Source organism: Corylus avellana, chromosome ca2, assembly GCF_901000735.1.
Source record: "Corylus avellana chromosome ca2, CavTom2PMs-1.0".
NCBI lineage: Eukaryota > Viridiplantae > Streptophyta > Magnoliopsida > Fagales > Betulaceae > Corylus > Corylus avellana.
Window position 1 is genome coordinate 27,107,758 of NC_081542.1, and position 19,759 is coordinate 27,127,516.

General features: G+C 36.2%; 1 protein-coding gene across 1 annotated transcript; it reads right to left on the reverse strand.

Moving 5' to 3' along the window:
- Positions 1-10,876: 10,876 nt before the first annotated feature.
- LOC132169478 (uncharacterized) lies at positions 10,877-19,517 on the reverse strand (the record flags this gene model as incomplete). Its single annotated transcript, XM_059580507.1, has 11 exons — positions 10,877-12,875; positions 13,983-14,103; positions 14,200-14,240; positions 14,352-14,412; positions 15,163-15,249; positions 15,499-15,653; positions 15,701-15,816; positions 17,809-17,927; positions 18,041-18,132; positions 18,344-18,431; positions 19,432-19,517. Coding segments are annotated over 11 exons (1,122 nt in total), but the record flags the coding sequence as incomplete, so codon positions are not given.
- Between the last annotated feature and the right edge of the window lie 242 nt (positions 19,518-19,759).

Below are 19,759 nucleotides of genomic sequence, written 5' to 3' on the forward strand. Positions count from 1 at the left end.
GCTATGAGAATAAATTATTCCTCTTCCTTTTTATGATCCTACTTCCAAGCAATCAAATGTATAAGACTTCCAAAATAATCTGATTGATTGATGAAAGGAGCTCCATGAGAAATCAAAAACAAATAGAATTTCGAAGCATAGCAAGCAACAAGTTCAAATTTACACAAATGAAAAGTAAGGCACATACCAATTTGAGTTTGAGCCGGTAGACTCATGCCCCTCCTCCTCCATCTTTGGGTCACCAATTTGCTCATACTCCAAATTGTAATTTGCACAACACATCATAATGGAATTCTTTTGATCTGCATCAAGAGAGCTCAGAAAACAAATCTTAACCGGCTTCCCATGATTGTTAAAAACCACTTCCGCAACGTCTTCGGCAGATGAAACAACAAAATCGTTCCAATCGGAAGCACTTAAAGCCGGCGGATGATATTTGGCCAGATCCTCCGCCGGCTCCTCCGATTTCGGCGGAAATGCCTCACCAATAACATTCACGCCATCCACATTCTCATTCTCAGGTTTCGGCTCATCAGCAGACTCCTCCCCAAATCCTCCGCCGGCTCTTCCGCCGTATCCTCCGCTTCCGGCGGAAATGCCTCACCAATAGCATCCACGGCTTGTGCATTCTCATTCCGGCTTCCGGCGGAAATGCATCACCAATAGCATCCACGGCTTCTGCATTCTCATTCCGGCTCGTCAGCAGAAGCTATTGGTGAGGCATTTCCGCCGGAAGCCGGAATGAGAATGCAGAAGCCGTGGATGCTATTGGTGAGGCATTTCCGCCGGAAGCGGAGGATCCGGCGGAAGAGCCGGCGGAGGATCTGGGGAGGAGTCTGCTGACGAGCCGAAACCTGAGAATGAGAATGTGGACGAGCCGAAACCTGAGAATGAGAATGTGGATGGCGTGAATGCTAATGTGGATGGTGGAAATTCCTCACCAACAGCATCCACGGCATGTGAGGGATGAAATTAGAGTGTTTGGCTGGTATACGTGATATGGCCACTATGGATGAAATTAACGCAAATTCAAAACTATATTAGCTAATTAAAATTTAGTGGAATATAAAACCTAGTAGGCCGGATTAGACACTGTTAATTTTGGATCAACTTGCTTAACCTACGCTTTACCAGCATAAATCCTATCAAATGACAATTTTTTTTTAAAAAAAAAAAATTTAGGAAAATATGTAAAATTAGTCCATGTAATTTACCTGATTTACAATTTGCTCCATGTGTCATTAAAATGAATTCAAAAGTCCTTGGGGTACACCAAAAAAATATTTAATCACTGCAGTCAAATTCCGTCAAAATACTTAACCAATCAAATAATTTAAAATTGGGAAAACTTCACTTTACTCCTTTGAATTACCACGCGATTTGACATACCCCGAACTTTAAAACCTCTCAATTTGGACCGCTGAACTTTCAATTGCAATCAATTTGAACATATCCGTCAATTTTTGCCGTTAAAACTTCTAAAAAGACAAAATTACCCTTCGATTTTCTTTTTATTAAAAAAAAATGAAAAATATGGAAAAAAAATATTTTTTAAAAAAAATGGTCACAAGGTGGCTCAACCGTGAGTCACCTTGTGATCTTTTTTATATATATAATATTTTTTTTGTAAAAAAAAATTAATTTGAAATTAAGGGTAAATTTGGAATTTTATAAAAAAATCAGGAGTATAAACGTTATTGTATCACTTTTAATGTTTAAAATTTGACAGAGGGGTTCAAATTGATTGCAATTGAAAGTTCAGTGATTCAGAGTGAGTGGTTTCAAAGTTCAGGCGTATGTCAAATCGCGCCGTAGTGCAGAAGTATAAAATGAAGTTTCTCCTTTAAAATTTAATTTTTTAATAAAAAATAATCTAAAGCCATCTTTGGCTTCCTTGTCATGCATTAAGAAAATACAGCCTATGACACCGGCCGAACATCTCCGATGAAATTAGCACTTGTTCGGTTCTGGTACATGTTGTTCAGTTTTGGTAGTTGCTTTAAACTCCCTGACCCTCTACCATCCTTCGAACCCTTGACCTGGTCGAGTTACAAATGCCTATTAGAGATAGTGTTAGGTTGGCTCATGCGCCACCCCCATTTAGCCGTGTGGTTCATAGGCCACTTAATTTCCCTTTTTTTTTTGGGTCAAAATAAATAAATAAATTTTAAGTTTTTAATTTCTCTCTCTCTATATATATATATATTTTCATTAAGAGTGACAAATGTTTTCATTTATTGGTGCTGACAAAAGAACATGATTTTCTCAATTTCATTTGAACTAGATAATATCTAGTTAGTTATATAGTGAAGGGGTATTTTTATCTTTTCACTTTTTGAGTGGCAAAAATACTCATCCATTATAACTATCCGGATATTATCTATTTCAAATGAAATGGAAAAGATCTTAATTATAGTTTTTTACGTAAGACATCGTTTTGGCACACCCGTTCTCATAATTCATCTTTGGGCCCATAGTTTGATACAAATACTTATCTTCTACCTACGTACGGTGAAAATTTAGAAGCTCTATGGTAAAAGAAATATTTTCGCCCTTCAGTTAACTTTCTACTTCAATACTAGTCATTAGATAATAGTCATTAGGTGTTTTACTTCTGAGTGGTGTAACAAACACATGAAAATAAGCGGATGAACATATTCATCCTACTGAAAGACATATAAAATGGTTTAGTCCATCTATAAAAGAGAAACAAATAAATTTCAAAACCTTTTTTACATTAAATTATATATAAGTAAAAAAATAAAAAATAAGTGGAAAATGAATATATTGAGACCATATAGTATACATATAGCACATTATACTTTGATAAGTTCATTGTTGCAAACTGATTCTCATTCTTCATCCTTGAGTGCATATTTGACCCACTAAGCTAAATGGACAAAAAATCAGCACCCAAAATGGGTGAAAAATACAAAGTGGGGGAGAGAGGAGGAAGGTATTTTGTGAGCTACTCATTGTCATCTAAAGTTGCAGCAATGAGCCCGACCCCTCGCCATTTTGTCCCAAAGACAAATCATTTGCCATGGGGATTGATAATGTGCAGTGAAATAGTTTTCCATACACCCATACTGACAAAATTTCCAGTTGTGGGAATATTAGACGGCCGCCGTGGAACTGTTAAATTGCTCAACCCACATTCCCATGCTTACATCCTCCATCTTGAAGAGCTACCACCAAAAACAAACAGTATTTTTCAGTTATCACCTGCTGAGGAGGTGGGCTGAAGGGAAGGCATATTGAATAAATAATGAAACTAACCCTTAGGCTTCAATTGCCATGTTGAGAGACAACATATTTAGCAATATCACTGGAAATTATATATCTAGGCCCATTGGCATAAGGAGGATATACTTCTTCCGGCCACTCCTGTTACATTACAGGATTCCTTCAGATATAGGAACAATGCAAAGAGAATCAAACATTCGAAGAAAAAAAAAAAAAAACAGAGGACAAACTTCTTAAATTAGTAGAAAACATGACTATACGAACCTCGAGATACTATGAGAAGAAAATATTCCTCTTCCTTTTTAAGATCCTACTTCCAAGCAATCAAATGTATCGGACTTCCAAAATTATCAAATTGATGAAAGGAGCTCTAGGAGAAATCAAAAACCCAAAAGACAGAACCAAGTTAAAATAGAATTTTGAACCATAGCAGGCAACAAGTTCAAATTTACACAAATGCAATACCACTAACATACCTCATACGTGACTGCCCATTTTCCACTTCGGAGAGGGCGATGCAAGAGATTGAGATTGCCCATATAAAGGGACTTTTTTGGAGAGATACCCTCAATTTCTTTTAGGACGGTGTCAACCCTAACGAATGTGTCATCATCACATTTCATTATGTATGCAGTGGTCACATTCTGAACCTGCATGGAGGATGTTTGGGCCATTTGAGGGAATAGAATACAACTCAGTGGAGGATCCAACAAAATTGAAGTTCCAAGACTGACACTTTCAAGGACAATATTTGCAAAGAATTCCTACTTGAAATAAGAGTTCAATGAAAAACTAATAGATTATAAAACACAAACTCACAGATAGCAACAGTTTTAAGAACAACAAGCTCATAGCGATCCATAAATGGCAAAATCACAATATCACCAAAGTAAGCCTCCTCCTTTTTCAGCACTGCATTACCTCCTTCCTTGGATTCTGCATGTCGATTTTGAAACAAGTAAGAACACCAAATAAGCAAAAACTCAATCATAACCCAATGAATGACAAGAAATTACTTAGAATGGAAAAATGAAAAAGAGACACATATATAACAGCCAGTGAAGAATGTCAGCAGAAAGATAAACAGGCACACACATCCATGGTATATATCACATGAGACTTTGTTAGCTAATATGCATGCCATACATCAATGTAGAAGGCCAAATTTCCGAATTCCAAGCATAAGGACAAAAGAGAAACTTGTCTATTCAATTGGAGTATATACACTAAACATTGTTATTCATATGCTCACAGGGGTCAACAAGCCTTGCATGATACCTCATAGTCATTAATTCCTCCAATCAAATAAGTTTTTATAGTTGGTAACAACCCAACCCACAGTTGTATGAACCAAGGTTGGCAACGCTGATCCTCCTCAACAATTCTGACATCTCAGAAGTCATTATCTTCAGTTAAAGTTGACAAATATAAAAACTTGTCTGATTTCTCTAGATGCTATTTTTTAATTCCCATTTAACTCATCATGCCACCTAACTGTTCCTTTCCAATATCTTGATGACTTAATTTCTTATCATAAAAAACTCAATTCTCAATTACACATACTTGGTGAACAATCAGTGTTTGGGCTGCAACAAAACAAACTCAACATAGTGAAATTCAAAGAAAGTGTGTAGGTCATTTATAGTGACAAACCCAATGTTATGCACAAAGAAGAAACAGGATCAGTAAGTCCATTCAAATTATGGTGCCCCAATCAAGCTCTTATACCATGTTAGAAACCACTAACACCCACTAGTGTATAAACCCCTATCACAAGCTTGACACGTAACCATATTAGTCCAAATTGGTATATACACCTATACACTAATACACACCATTCTATAGCTTGATGCCAAGAATCTCACCAGCACAGAACAAATGACAAAGCAGATGTCGGCCTGGTATGAAATTACCTGAATTTGGCAGCTCAGGAGTCACTCAAAGAAGGAAGAAATTGTAATTAATATGATAAGTTATCAAGGCTCATGCTTTTCTTCCATCTGAGCCAAGTTGATAAGTCTGAAATCAAATTTGTTGTAGAAAAAGAGATAAGAAATAATGGTGAATTGAAAATTTGACGCTTAACAGATGGTTTATGTAAAAAGGTCAAAAGAACTTATCTCAAAAAAATGTTCAATAGCTCTAAGTCAAAGGCACTTCATTCTCCCATAAGAACAAGATGGAGGATGGCATGGGTTCAAGACGCACTGGGTGCTTGTGTAATTTATCATTTGGAAAAACAAAAAACCAAAATAAATAAATAAATAATAAACTGTCAAGAATAGGGGCTGATTAAGTCTAGGCCTAACACGTTTTGTAAAAGCTGAGTCCATAAACCCTTAATGTGCATCTTCATGTGTTCTTACACCTTTCAGGAAAGTTTTGATTATGTATGTAGGTTTTTGGGATTAACGATTTTTGGCGCCCTGACTAACATGCCAAGTTTCTTGTAGTGATGAACACTGGCCTCAGTATAATTCTGGCTGCAATATTCCAAAGAATAGTCCTTTGCTTGAGGTCTCTTCTCTTTTAATTTGGCTGTCTGGCTTGGATCTCCTAGGGATTTATCTATTGATTTATTTCTACCCTCTCCTTTGGGATTTTAGGCAGAAGCTGAGAAGGTGTTGGTACAAAAGTTAATCCACCTGGGTTACCCAAGGCCGTAGGCAGAAGGATTGTCCTCATAGCAAGGGCCCTGGCAAGGCAAACCTGCTATATATGAAAGTATGAAACACATCCATGGTTATAGACTATAGTCCAAAAATAGGAGTTTAAGAGTCCAAACCTTTCAGGGTGTTATATATTATATTTAGACAAAATAATATATAACACATCATACTTTGATAAAGACATTGTGGCAAACTGATTCTCATAATTCTTCCTTGTGCCCATAATTTGATCCACTAACCCAAATGGCCAAAAAATCAGCACCCAAGATGGGTGAAAAATACAAAATGGGGGAATTAGGGGAGAGAGGAGGAAGGTGAGCGTCATCTAATTTCATGAGCTGCTCATTGTCATCATTTGCCTTGGGGATTGGTAATGTGCAGTGAAATAGTTTTCCATGCTTACATCCTTCATCTTGAAGAGCTGCCACCAAAAACAAACACCATTTGTCAGTTATCACCTGCTGAGAAAGGCTGGAGGGAGGGCATATTTAATAAAAATGACACTAACCCTTAGGCTTCGATTGCCATGTTGAGAGACAACATATTTAGCAATATCACAGGAAATTATATATCCATGCCCATTGGCATAAAGAGGATATACTTCATCCGGTCACTCCTGTTACATTACAAGATTCCTTCAGATATAGTAGGAACAATGCAAAGAGATCAAACAGGTCTTATACAAATGAAAAAAGAAACTTTACAAATCAGAACAAAACAAGACAATAAGAAGCTCGAGATACTATGAGAAGAAATTATTCCTCTTCCTTTTTATTATCCTACTTCCAAGCAATCAAATGTATGAGGCTTCCAAAATTATCTGATTGATGAAAGGAGCTCCATGAGAAATCAAAAACCCAAAAGACAGAACCAAGTTAAAATAGAATTTCGAAGCATAGCAAGCAACAAGTTCAAATTTACACAAATGCAACCCCACCAACATACCTCATGTGTGACAGCCCATTTTCCACTTCGGACAGGGTGATGCAAGAGATTGAGATTGTCCATATAAAGGGACTTATTAGGCTTTATAACATCTCTAGTATGAGTATGAATTTATATACACATAAATTCTTGGTCTTCATGTTAACACTATCATTAATTTATATATACATAATGACATCTCTGGTATGAATTTCCCATCATTCCTGACCAAAATGCTTCAGTTAAGTCCGAAGTCAAATTCGTTGCAGAAAAGATAAGAAATAATGGTGAATTGAAAATTTGACGCTTAACAGATGGTTTATGCCGAAAAAGGTCAAAAGAACTTGCCCAAAAAGGGTCACACTGTGTGATTGTGTCATTTATCAATTGGAAAAAGGAAAAAACTATAAGAAAAAATATATAAAATAAAATAAAATAAAAAAATCCATCAAGAAGAGAGGCAAATTAAGTCTAGGTCTAACAAGTTCTGCAAAAGCTGAGTCTATAATCCCTTTATAGGGCATCTTGGTGTGTTCTTGCACTGTTTCAGGACCACAGGCATGCCTTATATCCTCTTATTCCCTCACAGTTCTATCAGTTTGTTTAAATTTATGCTGGAAATAAATGCTAGAAATGTTGTTTTGCTGAGATCAACTAATTTTCTGTTAAAGACACCGCCAGACAGCCCTTTGGGCAGCATAAGATCTTCATGCTACACTTTTGTGGGTCTAATGAAACTTACATGCTATAGTATAGCACAAGGTTACTTATCATGATGATTGTAATCCTGGAAAGCTTTATTCTCAAAGAATTTGCATAATGGAAATAATGACAAGCTTATTCAATTAATTTCCTAGAAGGTTAACGAGCATTTGAATAACTTCAAGATCAACATGTCTATCTGATACTGTGGCAATCAAAATGGTAATACGCAATCAAAAAGGCAGTAAAAGAAGACTCACGCACCCTATAACAACAAGAAAATATCTCCTGAATATTAATTGAAAATGAATTCAAATTACATAAAGGGCTGCCACCCATCTATGTGAGAGAGAAGAAAACAATCTAAACAAAAACAAATATTTAAAAAAAAAGAAAAAAGAAAGAGTAAAACATTAATGTTACGTTTGGTAGGAAGGTGGAATGAAATAGCTTTGGAATAGGCATTCCCTCATGAGCAATAGGAATGACTATTCCAATGCTATTTTATTTTTTTTTGATAAGTATTCCAATGCTATTTTATTCAACCTTCTTCTATTCCTAATAAAAGCTATTCCATTTTTTCTAATGGAATAGCCATTTCGCGTACCAAACATAACATAAGTATTTAAAGATCATAAATCGATAAGAGTATCCATGTTCTTATAACAGAACAGTTTTGGCGCCAGTAGCACCAAATACTGCGACTTCCAAAAAAAAAAAAAGGGGCACCAAATACCATTGCTTACACATGAAACATGACCAAATGTCACAACTGATTATTAATCAACAATCAAATCTTTCTTTTTGGTAGAAAAAATCTGCAATTAACCTGTAATTCCATTACAAAGTGAATCTAGCATACAGCAGTGACCATCTTATGGAACTATTAAGTTTGGATAAAAGAAGGTTGAGTACAGCAAATTGGATAAGGAGGAACTCTGTGCATACATGGCAAGTAACTGAACTACATTAGTATGATGCTTCATTAATCTACAGTCAAATTCATGGCTGCTTTTTTCTCCTATGGATGACGAAAAAGCCATTAACGAATGATTTCAGTTCAAGTAAAGCTAGAAAGACGGTACATAGAAGAGTAGCAGAAGTATAAGTAAACAAACATATTGACAAGCAAGAACCTTTTCCGAGCTGGATGACTGGAACTCTTCCCAATATCTCTTGAAGTCCAGTTCCAATTCATGTTTGTCTCTGCTTTCACAAGAAAAATGGTCATCATCTGCTTTCATCCCTACACATGCAGATCAAAAGAAGCTTAATACCTTCTAGCAGCATATCCACACCTCCATGCACGGTGAAATACGCTAAACATCATTAAATGGTTAGCCCATTGTTAATCTTGCTTAAGATCCATATACTGTCAAACATGTTAATGTAAAAAATGCTTTGACTACCGGTGATAAGTTGCAACAATGGGGTTTTAATGGTGATGCTCATTGTAGTTTCTGCAGAAGTGGAATAGAGGACTGAGAGCATCTATTTTTTCTTTGTGGATTCAGTAAAATAGTGTGGAAGTCATGTTATGCTGAAGTGTAATTTGACAAATCCTCCCATCAGCTGAGATGATTTTATCTCCGTGGGGATCTAGCAAAATGACACTCTCCCACTAACAATTCCAAACCCTCTATTCAACCCCATCGCTGTGCCTAAACCACTTCCAGCAGTATGGCTTTGAGGAGGGTTTGAACTCCAAAAGGGTCTTACCCCTCTTCTACTTCTACTATTTAACACATGTTTCTTCCTGAATTTTTGATAAGGCATATGCATCAACCAGATTTTTAGAATTAAACAGCCTAATAAGTAGTCAGACCCCCAAGAAAACAACTTAATTTGTGAGTTTCAGACAATCCATAAACTCTATTGGCTAAAATTTCGAACAGAGTTTTGTATTCCTCCACTTAACCTACATGCTTCAGTTTAGCCAATGATTCCAAGGGATCATCATAGGATCCGTTCCCAAAACTACCTTGCAGGGCCTTAACAAAATCTTCCCAACTACCAAAACATCTAATAGCATCTATTTCTTGAAACCAGATTAGGGCCTTACCTTCCATATGAAATGAAGCAACTGTAAGCCTCTGCTGTACTGGAGTATTGTAGTAGTTGAAAAATTGTGATGCCTCATAACACCAACTCACCATCAAACCTTGGGAATTCTAAGCAAATTGATCTTGCGTGAATACCATCACCTCCACTGTTGCCCTCATGGTAAGAATGCCCCCATACCACTACAACTGTTACCATTGTTGCCATTATTATTGCCATTATCCTTTTGATTTAAGACTGACATCTAGCTCCAACGGTGGTTTTGGCTCCGGCTCTAACTGTGGTTCTGACTTCGACGGTTGTTCTGGCTCCAACTCCAACGGCGGTTCTAGCTCTGTCGGTGGTTCTGGCTCCAGCTCCAACAGTGGTTCTAGCTCCGCCGGTTCGGCGTTAGCAGCTCTTCTCCTTCGTAGAAGAATAAAAGACTATTTTATTCTACATTCTTCTATTCTTAAAGTCATGATACACAGCACACGCATTCTTAGAGTCGTGATACACAGCACACGGCGTGCTCTTTTACTTCACCCCTATTCTTAATAGTCATTTAACATACAAAATTTACCCTTAGAAATATAATTTTTTTGGGCCAGGCAAATATGCAACAAAAAGTTTTCTTTTAGTCCAAAATGAAAGTTCTTGCAACTGTATCATAAATAATAAAAAAAAATAAAGATAGATTTCATGTTGAACAAAGTCTCATCAGCCAGTAATAGAGTTTGGCAAAGTCTCAACATCAAAGACAAAAGGAGTCGCACCTTAAACAGAAAAATCTCATCTCTTATAAAAGTATCTCACACAGATTATAATTCACCATTCATTTAAAAATTATTACAAAAGAACATTTAAATAGACTGACAAAAATCCTAACCCTAATTTGACAGACTTTGAGCTAAGCCCATTATAGAATTACAGAATAACTTAAAACTTTGGGTCAAACCTATTATTGAATTACAAATAAAACTAATAATCTAAATAAAACTAAAAGACCAAATTCTTTATTTTTCATCCTGCATCAGAGAAACAGAAAAGATCACTCAAGTAATAAATTAATAGTAGATGGCACCTCTGGACCCAAAATTTTGAGAATTTGCTCTTGTTTGATTCCATCTTTGTGTATGTCCATGCATTCACCGTCGCCTGAATAAAGTGTTATTTCTCGAACAATTCTCATCTTCTCTAGAAGAAGAGCATTTTTTTAGCAAAAGTACCGCAAGGTCAAATTGAATTGGATAACCACAAAATCCACGTAGCTCCACTTCCTTGAGACGCTGATGTTGACAATATTTTTTTTTTTGTAAGTACAATAAAAACGAACAAGAGATTACAACATAGGAGGGCTGGGAAACCCAAACAAAAAGACCCTAAACCACCCTAACAGAACAGGTAAACAGAAATTAAAAGGCAATGCAGCAAACAAATACCGTGGACCTATATTTTCTTGATACGAAGACCAAAAAAGAGGACCACCAAAAGAGGCAGTCATATATGGTGTGACAAAGGCACAACCAAAAGGGCAAGAAAGGAGCACAGAACTGGAAAAGTTCCACAAACCTCCCCCAACCCCACAAGAATCGAAGGTGGCAGGGACTCAAAAATACAGGGAAAAGAACAGAACAAAAACAAAATCAGCATAAAGAAAGTACAAAACCCAGAACAAACTGATTAGTAGTGTTTTTTCTTCTTCTAATAATTAGTAGTGTTTGTCATATAAGCTAATCTAGTATGAAAGCCATTTCTGGTCTGGCCTTTGTTAAAATGTAAAATGATACAATTCATTACTGGCAGTGCCATAATAACTATGCCTTTTAATTTGATAAACACAATCAAATGGAAACATGAATTATCTGCAATTGCTTGATGAGTTTTTATGTGGGGGTGTATGCAACTGTACAAACCACGTTCACATGAACCATTCAAATATATATCAGCATGGTCTGGAACTTTTTGAATGTCTTACCTCAAATGTTGTATTATGTATGCTAATTTTTTTGTTGGTATCTTATTTTCTGCTTTTGACGTCTAATTATTGTTTTCTTTCAATGGCAGAAGGGCATTCCATAGCAACCGTTTCACTGATCGGACGATCAAGCTGTGGTCTAGCAGTAGCCATGAGAAGGAACAGGCTATGGATGTGGACTAGGTTGCCAAAGATGATAAAATGTTGCTAAAGATGATAATTTTGTTTTCTTTAATCTCTCAAATTCAACCTGCTCTTCTTTAACCAAGCTCTGATACAAGCTGTGTTAGCTGGATATCCCAAGAAGTAAGAAACTTAAAAGATGAGTTCTAAGAAGTTGTCGAGCATGCCTCAAGTACAAGAAGTTTCTACCAATGTTTCATTTTCTTGTGCTTAGCCATCTAGCAACTGCCTCAGCTGACTTGACTGCAAAGCTGTGGAATGCTTTGAAGGGTCTGTCCTGAAGAAATGAGGGCCAGCCTGACTGTGACGACTACCATCCATCGGGGAAGACTTGGGGTTGGGGTTTGCCCACAAGGGTTTTTTTTATTTTTTATTTTTTTTATGGTCAAAATGACGGACCATTGGCAGCATCCATCTTGTGGTCTTGTCAAGGCAATTAGACACTTGGTTCTTTTTCTTTTGGCTTTCCTTTAAATTAGTTTGAAGTAAATTCCATCGATCTAATCTATTAACATATTTTGAGTTTAGAGCATGCAATTTTCACGGGCATTTTGAATAGTATATATTTGAGCATGTGATTCTTTTGGAGGAAAACGTGGTTCTTTTCTTTTTGCCTAAATTCAGGATGTGACATTATTATGAATACGTACATTGTGTGTATGTGTAGGGGTAAACTTAGGTTGGTTTCTCAGATCAAGTCCATTAGGAACTACTTAAAATTAAAAAACCCAAATTAAAATTAGGTTGAAGATCAATACTAATCAAATCAGACAATCTTAACGAGTTTTAATATTTTATCTAAATTTTCATTCACTACAAAAACCTAATGAATTTTGGGCGGTTTTTGGTAAATATGAATTAAAGTCATCATTTCCATTCAAACTTCTATGCATTTACCATTTGGAGTGTTATAAGAGATGTATTCAATATTGAGTTCCGATGTCATAATTGTTAACATGATAATTTCTCAAAGAGACCTAACGAAGCAAAGATTTGACCATACATGTAAAACTTGTTCTCTGAATCACATGTATATCAATGTCTTGTGGGCATCCATACGGTAATTCATGAAGGTACAGCAGCTCATCCGATTGAAGATAGCGTGGAATCGCCAATGGCCGACTCAAGCATTGCTGTTGTGTAGCAAATCAGTGAAGTGGTGGTTTATGCATTCACTCTCAACAACTAGCTAAAATATTGATCATACAAACAAATCATTCTCAACAGGGTACATGCTAATCAGAAAACGATCCGATTTATTATTGGACCGACTGCTCTTTTAGGTTTCTAACAACCACAAATGTTCCAAAATTTGATCCTCTAGTCAATTGTTAATGCACCACAAACTTTGTCATATAGCAAAGCACTACAAGATAGCATCCCTAGGCCTATGCCGGAGGAGTTGGCAGACTCCAAAATAACTATATAGAAAAGCAACAGAGTTTCAGAACAATTGTGTAATTTTGGATGTTGGCATATGTAAAGACCTACATTTCACATCACCTACAGCTGCATACGCCCAAAAATAAAGAGGTCAAATTTTCTTCATATATTTTCAAAAAGAGATGCATCATTCATCGTCTTTAGTCCTTAATTTTAAACCAGAACACTATATGAAGTAGTCATCAATAATCATCTAACAAAAGTGTGTTCGTGAAACAAGAGAAATGTCAACAGTAACATGGTCTTTAACTGTCTTCGCTTTCCAGCAAGATAAATTCAGCCAATTAGTCCTCTCCTCTTGAAGGACCACGACATAAAAATAACTGTAAATTAATCTCACAAGTGTAATGTCATTCAGCATGATCTCCAAAAATGTCAAAACTGCTAGGGATTTGTGTTTCGGGTGAAAGACTTGCTCCAGTAATTTTGGTATTTTAATCACTCTTAACAGCAGAGGGTCATATCTGCAAAATACCCTAGCAAGTAAGCAAAACTCCCAGATGATAATTAATATAACCAGAAGATCATTTCTTTGATGTTGCCACCTCATTTGTACCAACCGGCGAGGAAATACCTCAGCACGAAACAGAGGCAGCACGCAATGGCCCGTGGAAAATAGATACAATTGTGCTAATGAGCCATCTTCACAAATCAAATACCCATTCACACACACAGACATGCAAGGGATACCAGTGGACTGTCTCATGTGATGCATGCTTTTAACAGAATGGAACCAGGTAAGAGTAACACCACGATCTGAAGAGTTCTCATTAGAAACATATAATGCTAAAAATCACCTGGACAACAAGAAGAACAGTGCAAAGTGACTTTTCGGACATCTTTCCAAGTATTCTCAAAGTGAAATTAACAAGTGTCCCATCATTTGTCCCAGTCAGTAGTCCACTCTTAGAATCGAACCTGATCAGTTAAAAAGATATGGCCGATATTACTGGAAAAAGTTTCACATACACTGACAGTTTGTAGAGAATGAATCTGAAGGACACAGAAAGCTACCTAGGCAGGCGATGCCGTGCACATGGAACCAACCCAGAAAGCTGAGAAAAAAATAACGCAATTTAGATGCCTTGACCAGCAGAGTTCTAAATTATGCGCCTTATTTTTCCCTTTTTGGTGGGGCGTGGAGGCGAAAGTTTATTAGACCAAACCTGGGGGAGTGATAAGAGGAAGTTCAAAACTTGAGGAGCAAAGAAAATCAGGAGTGTTTCACTGCAACAAAGATTTCAAAATGAAAAAAGGAAAACCATTATTAGGCAAAGTATTAGCATAGTGATACAAGTAATCTTCAAGCTTACTAAACTTGAATTTGATCATGTTGATTAACTCTACAAAACTGGCAGTGATCCAGCAGAAATGTTAATGGGAGAAGAATGTAGGTTTAACTCAAAACTTATCAACGCAAAGTTTGAAATTCAAAATTCCAGATTGCATGTATGTTGAAAACGGGCTCCAAACTGATCCAGAACTATTCGGAAACGTCAAACCGATTTTCCCAACGCATGAACCATGATTTTTCCATGCAGAAACAAGTCCCCAATTATTTTTAGAACTCCTCTCAGACATAATTATTAAAAATCATAATTAGACGGTCCATGCAGGAATTTCAGTATGATCTTTCTCACCAATTGCAGCTAAGGCAGAGTACCTAAGGTCCAATTCCTTAACCACAATTTTCTCTAGCATGAATAAAGATTTTAACTTCAAAGCCCCACTAAGTAGGAAGGGTCCTGGGAAACTGAGAGGAAAAGACATACTTGCTGCTACTGAAGATATAAGTTATTAGTAGAAATTAAAAACTGCAACCCACACTGTTTCTTAGTTTTTCTGTTTTTCCTACTACTGCATAATTTAAGATAAGAGAGCAACATCATGCTGGTGGAGAAAAACAAGAAAGAAAAAGAAAAAGAGAGAAGATTCCAACTTTCAGAAGCACCTATAAGAGAATGTAAGTTAACACACCTAAAATGGCCTATAATCCCGACTACAGCCATAGTCGTCCCAGCAAAATAGGTGTAGGTATCTCCAACAAAAACTGAAGAAGGGTACCTATCATAAGCAAGTCAACAAAAAATGTCAAGAAGAATTACTTAAATTTGCAGAAAGAATGATCATAAGAGACTATGCAACAAGATGATGTATCACTACCAGTTAAAAGAAAGTAAAGACAATGATGTCGCAAGTAACGGTTGAACTAAATAAATTGAGAATGCATGGGCCAAAATGTCAAGAAGAATTACTTAAATTTGCAGAAAGAATGATCATAAGAGACTATGCAACAAGATGATGTATCACTACCAGTTAAAAGAAAGTAAAGACAATGATGTCGCAAGTAACGGTTGAACTAAATAAATTGAGAATGCATGGGCCTGCTTTTGCTCAGGACCTGTGGATGCTCCAATTTGCATGATATTGTGTATCATAATTTGCGAATTGCTAAGATGTGTCATTTTCTCTAACAAAGTTAAAATCCAACGGTTTTACAAGCATTTATGCTTACAGCAGATGCAATCACAACAGTTTGTCCAACTTCAAGTCCATTCAAACCAGCATGGATATTTATAGAGTTTGTGCAGAAAACTGCCAAAAGCCCCATATATAGTTTATATATCCATCCTGTGACATCAAAAAAATATTGGTAAGACAGACTAGAAAAATAAATAACTAAACAATCAAAATAACAACCAGCATTTCAAATGTGGAGAACATTGGCAAAGTCAGGGAGAACCTGCTTAACCCAGTCAAGAAGTAATAGCACTCTTTTTTTTTGGCACCCACCCAAGGCGGTGGCTAAGCATTCATTAAACTCATGCACACAATGTATCTAATTTTAGAAGTTAAGTGCATAATCATGAATGTAATCAAGCAGATTAGCAGTAGATTTTTCATGCTGTCTTTAACACAATTTACTTCTTGTCACACCCTTTAACAGAGAGAGAGAGAGAGAGAGAATTGTGTCTTTCCAAATGACCATACCAGCCCACTAATAGAAGGACCGATCAACCAAATATGTACATATATTTTTTGATAAGTAATTTATATTCATTCAAAGAGCACAGAGACACAACCATAGTACACAAGGAGTATATAAGAGAACCCTTAAATCATAGAAAAAGAACATAATTCTAAAAATTCAGAAAAATTAAAAACAGGCAAATTATTGCATGCCACTCTCCATATATACGGGGATTGTAGCATTGTCTTCTTCATTTCTAGCAATCCATTCTCATGATCTTCAAAGCTCTTTTTGTTCCTCTCTCTCCAAAGACACCACATTAAACACAAGTCTAGTAAATTTTTTTTTTTTTTTTTGATAAGTCTAGTAAATATAATATTCCAATGATTCCAAGAAAACACTTATTCTTTCATTAATCCCACTTTTCAAGTGGCACACTTGCCATGTGCATCCCAATCATATTATTTTGCACAAGTTCTTCAATAACAAAACACCAATCTACTATCATAATTGAGAAGAATTGTCCAATACTCTTCTTTTCCTAAATTCAATTCATTAAACATCCATTCTAATTGATTGTGTATTCTTTAAGGAATAGCCAAAGAAATGCTATTCCTTGTCTTATGTGGTGTGTATGGAGTGAAAGAAATGCTAGATGTTTTGAGAATTCCTCTAGGTCTTTAAAGGAACTTATTCATTTCTTTTTTTTTTCACTTTGTACTCTTGGACGGCCGCCTGGCTAGCTCCGTTAGTAATTAGCTTTTCTGACTTCCTCTTTCATTTCTCTCCCTCTTAGGCGCTCTCTTTTTATACTTCCCGTGTATATGGGTTGCGCCCCTCTGTGCTCTTTTTATATCATCATTACTTATCAAAAAACAAAAAAAGCCAAAACTAGGCTCATAGACAACCATAAACACTTTCCTTCAACAAAAATTAGCCCCACAATAAGAGTAGGCTCATTAGTTAGATGGATGCTACTGGCATGCTTCCATATTTCAGCAAATTCTTCTGATATTGAATAATGAAGAATCTGATGCCTCATCCATTAGGAGGCCCCTTACATGTTCTTTGAACATCTTAAAAAAAAAAACGTGCTTCAAACTTATAATATAGTTGATACTATGCTTCTTGAGAAAGAACCTAATAACATTGACTGCATCCTTTCTTCTACATGCTAGTTTAAATTGATGGATCTACTTTGGATTCTAACATACTATGCAATTATGTCAAGGCTCAAGTTTACTGATTCATTGAAATTCAAGATATATATTTCAATTAATAGCAGCAAGGCACATACTTCATGTTCTTTATGCCATGCTTGTGATTTACCTGCCACTTACACACTTCTTAGATAAAATATGTGAAATTTCCATTGAAATAATAACTTCGATCTTTTCCCCTGGCTAGGTACTAACCAAACTTTCTTCCTGAACCTGAATTTGTATAAATGTCAACATTTACATACCCACCAAAATTTGGAAGGACAACCCAAGATATTTAGCACATAAAAAGAAAAGAAAACAACTCATGTTTGAATATAAGTTGATGGCAATATAGAAAGATAGAGAGAGAGAGAGAGAGTAAATAACACAAGCATTTAAATGGTATGTTTCTCTCTTTGTCATATTGTTTTTTCACATCAGAAATCATACCTAGATCAAGAATCTCTAGTCCAACATATGGAATAAGAGGCTTTGGTATAATAATTGTTGTATGCCCAGCATAGGCCATCAACAAAGGAAGAGCAACAAATGATGGCAGTAGTAATTTCCTGCTCTTCACAAATCACAAGGAAGCACATAAGAAATACAATCCAGCACTAGTTCAAGAAGGATGCAATGAAATAAATGCTTAGGAAAAGAACAAAGATGACTGGATACTCACACTCTCCAAGGGATATCAAGGACATCATCAACGAATCCAATTAATGTCATGAAGTAGATGGATGCCAAAGCTGCATTGTACTCAACAAGCCACTGCATCATTGATGTGGTGAAAACATCAATTTTATTCTAGTTAAAGCCTTTCACAACTTATTAAAATGATGTTAGTAATAAGGACACGATGAGTTAAGTTGAGCTTGAAATTAATCCAAGGAGTCCCAGTAAGCATAAAAATAAATACATAAATAAAAGCTTTGTACAAGTTTATGAACTAGAAACTTTTTTCAAAAGACAAAAAACTTACGTTTGAATCTGATGTGAAGTTAAAATACTGAAATAAGATGGCCAAGACCAAGAAAACAATCCCAACAACAATACCCAACGACTCAGGCCTGCAAAAATTACAAAATACTGTCATCAAGGATACTAAGAGAACTTAGATGGATGCACTAAGATTCAAAGGTATATGAATAAATGGAGGAAAAAAACAGAAAAAGAAAAAAGAAAAGAGATAAAAGAGAATACTAACAATATATACTCATAGCTTTGCTTTGAACTTAGCATTTTTGTCCATGGCCAACTTTCGTTAAAAATTTGCTCCCATGGTTTACAAGACCTCAGAATCACAAATTGATTGATTACTTAAGATCAGTTAAAGTTTATACTTGCAACTCCCCATACTATAAATAGCTGATGACAGAATTATAATTGTCCACTCATAAACTCTTCTTTTCCAGTTGTTGGACCATTTGCAAGCACCGTCAAACTAAAACTGTGCAGATCAGGTTTTCAGCTATCTTTTAATGAAAGAGAAATTAGAGAATGTATCAAACCAAAAAGGAGAAGAAAAACATGAATACAAGTTCGATTTTAGGATAATTACAAAAATTAATGAACTCACGCACACACATTAAGTCAAACTCAGAACAAGGGTGAGGCATCTCATATAATTTCCAATAAACAAACAGTCCTAAAATGTTAAGATGAAAACAAAATTTGAACAATCCAGATAAAAATACCAGTCTAGTACCTATCCAGTGATAAGCAAACTGATACATACTCTATACAAACCATTACTGTCAACTAAAAATAACTTTAAACAAAGAGGACAAAATCACACTTTTATTTAACGATGGCAATGAAAATTGAGAATCCAACAGAAACCCAGTTCATAAATTCGACAAAAAGGAAAATGTAACAGAAACCAGCCTCAAATTCAACGAAAAACAAGTCTAACACATAGCCAGTTGACAAATTCAATCAAAAACCAAATCTGCCACACACCCAGCTGACAAAATGAACTTAAAATCAAAATCTAACACATACCCAGATCATAATTCAATCAAAAACCACACGCAAACAACAGGAAAGACAACAAAAAATTACACTCACTCTGAGAGTGCCTCCAGGGGTACCCTTCTTGTTGATATCGTAGCCAAAGAGATTACGCATGATGACGTATCTGGAAGCCACGGAGATCATCTTAAGAGTGACGAAGAATCCCGCGATGCTGAGCCCCGCATTTATGAGAATCGACCTCTTTAGGTCCTGGTCGATCTTGTAGTGGTGGAAGATGAGGTCCAAGTATGGACCCAATAGTAAGAGCGAGAGTTTCACAATGAAGCTGGACTTCGCCTTTAGTGGCGCAGTGGCTGGCTCGGCTGGCGTGAGGTCTTGGGAATTCGGTTTCTCTAGGGGTTTGGTGGGTTCTGCCGATGCG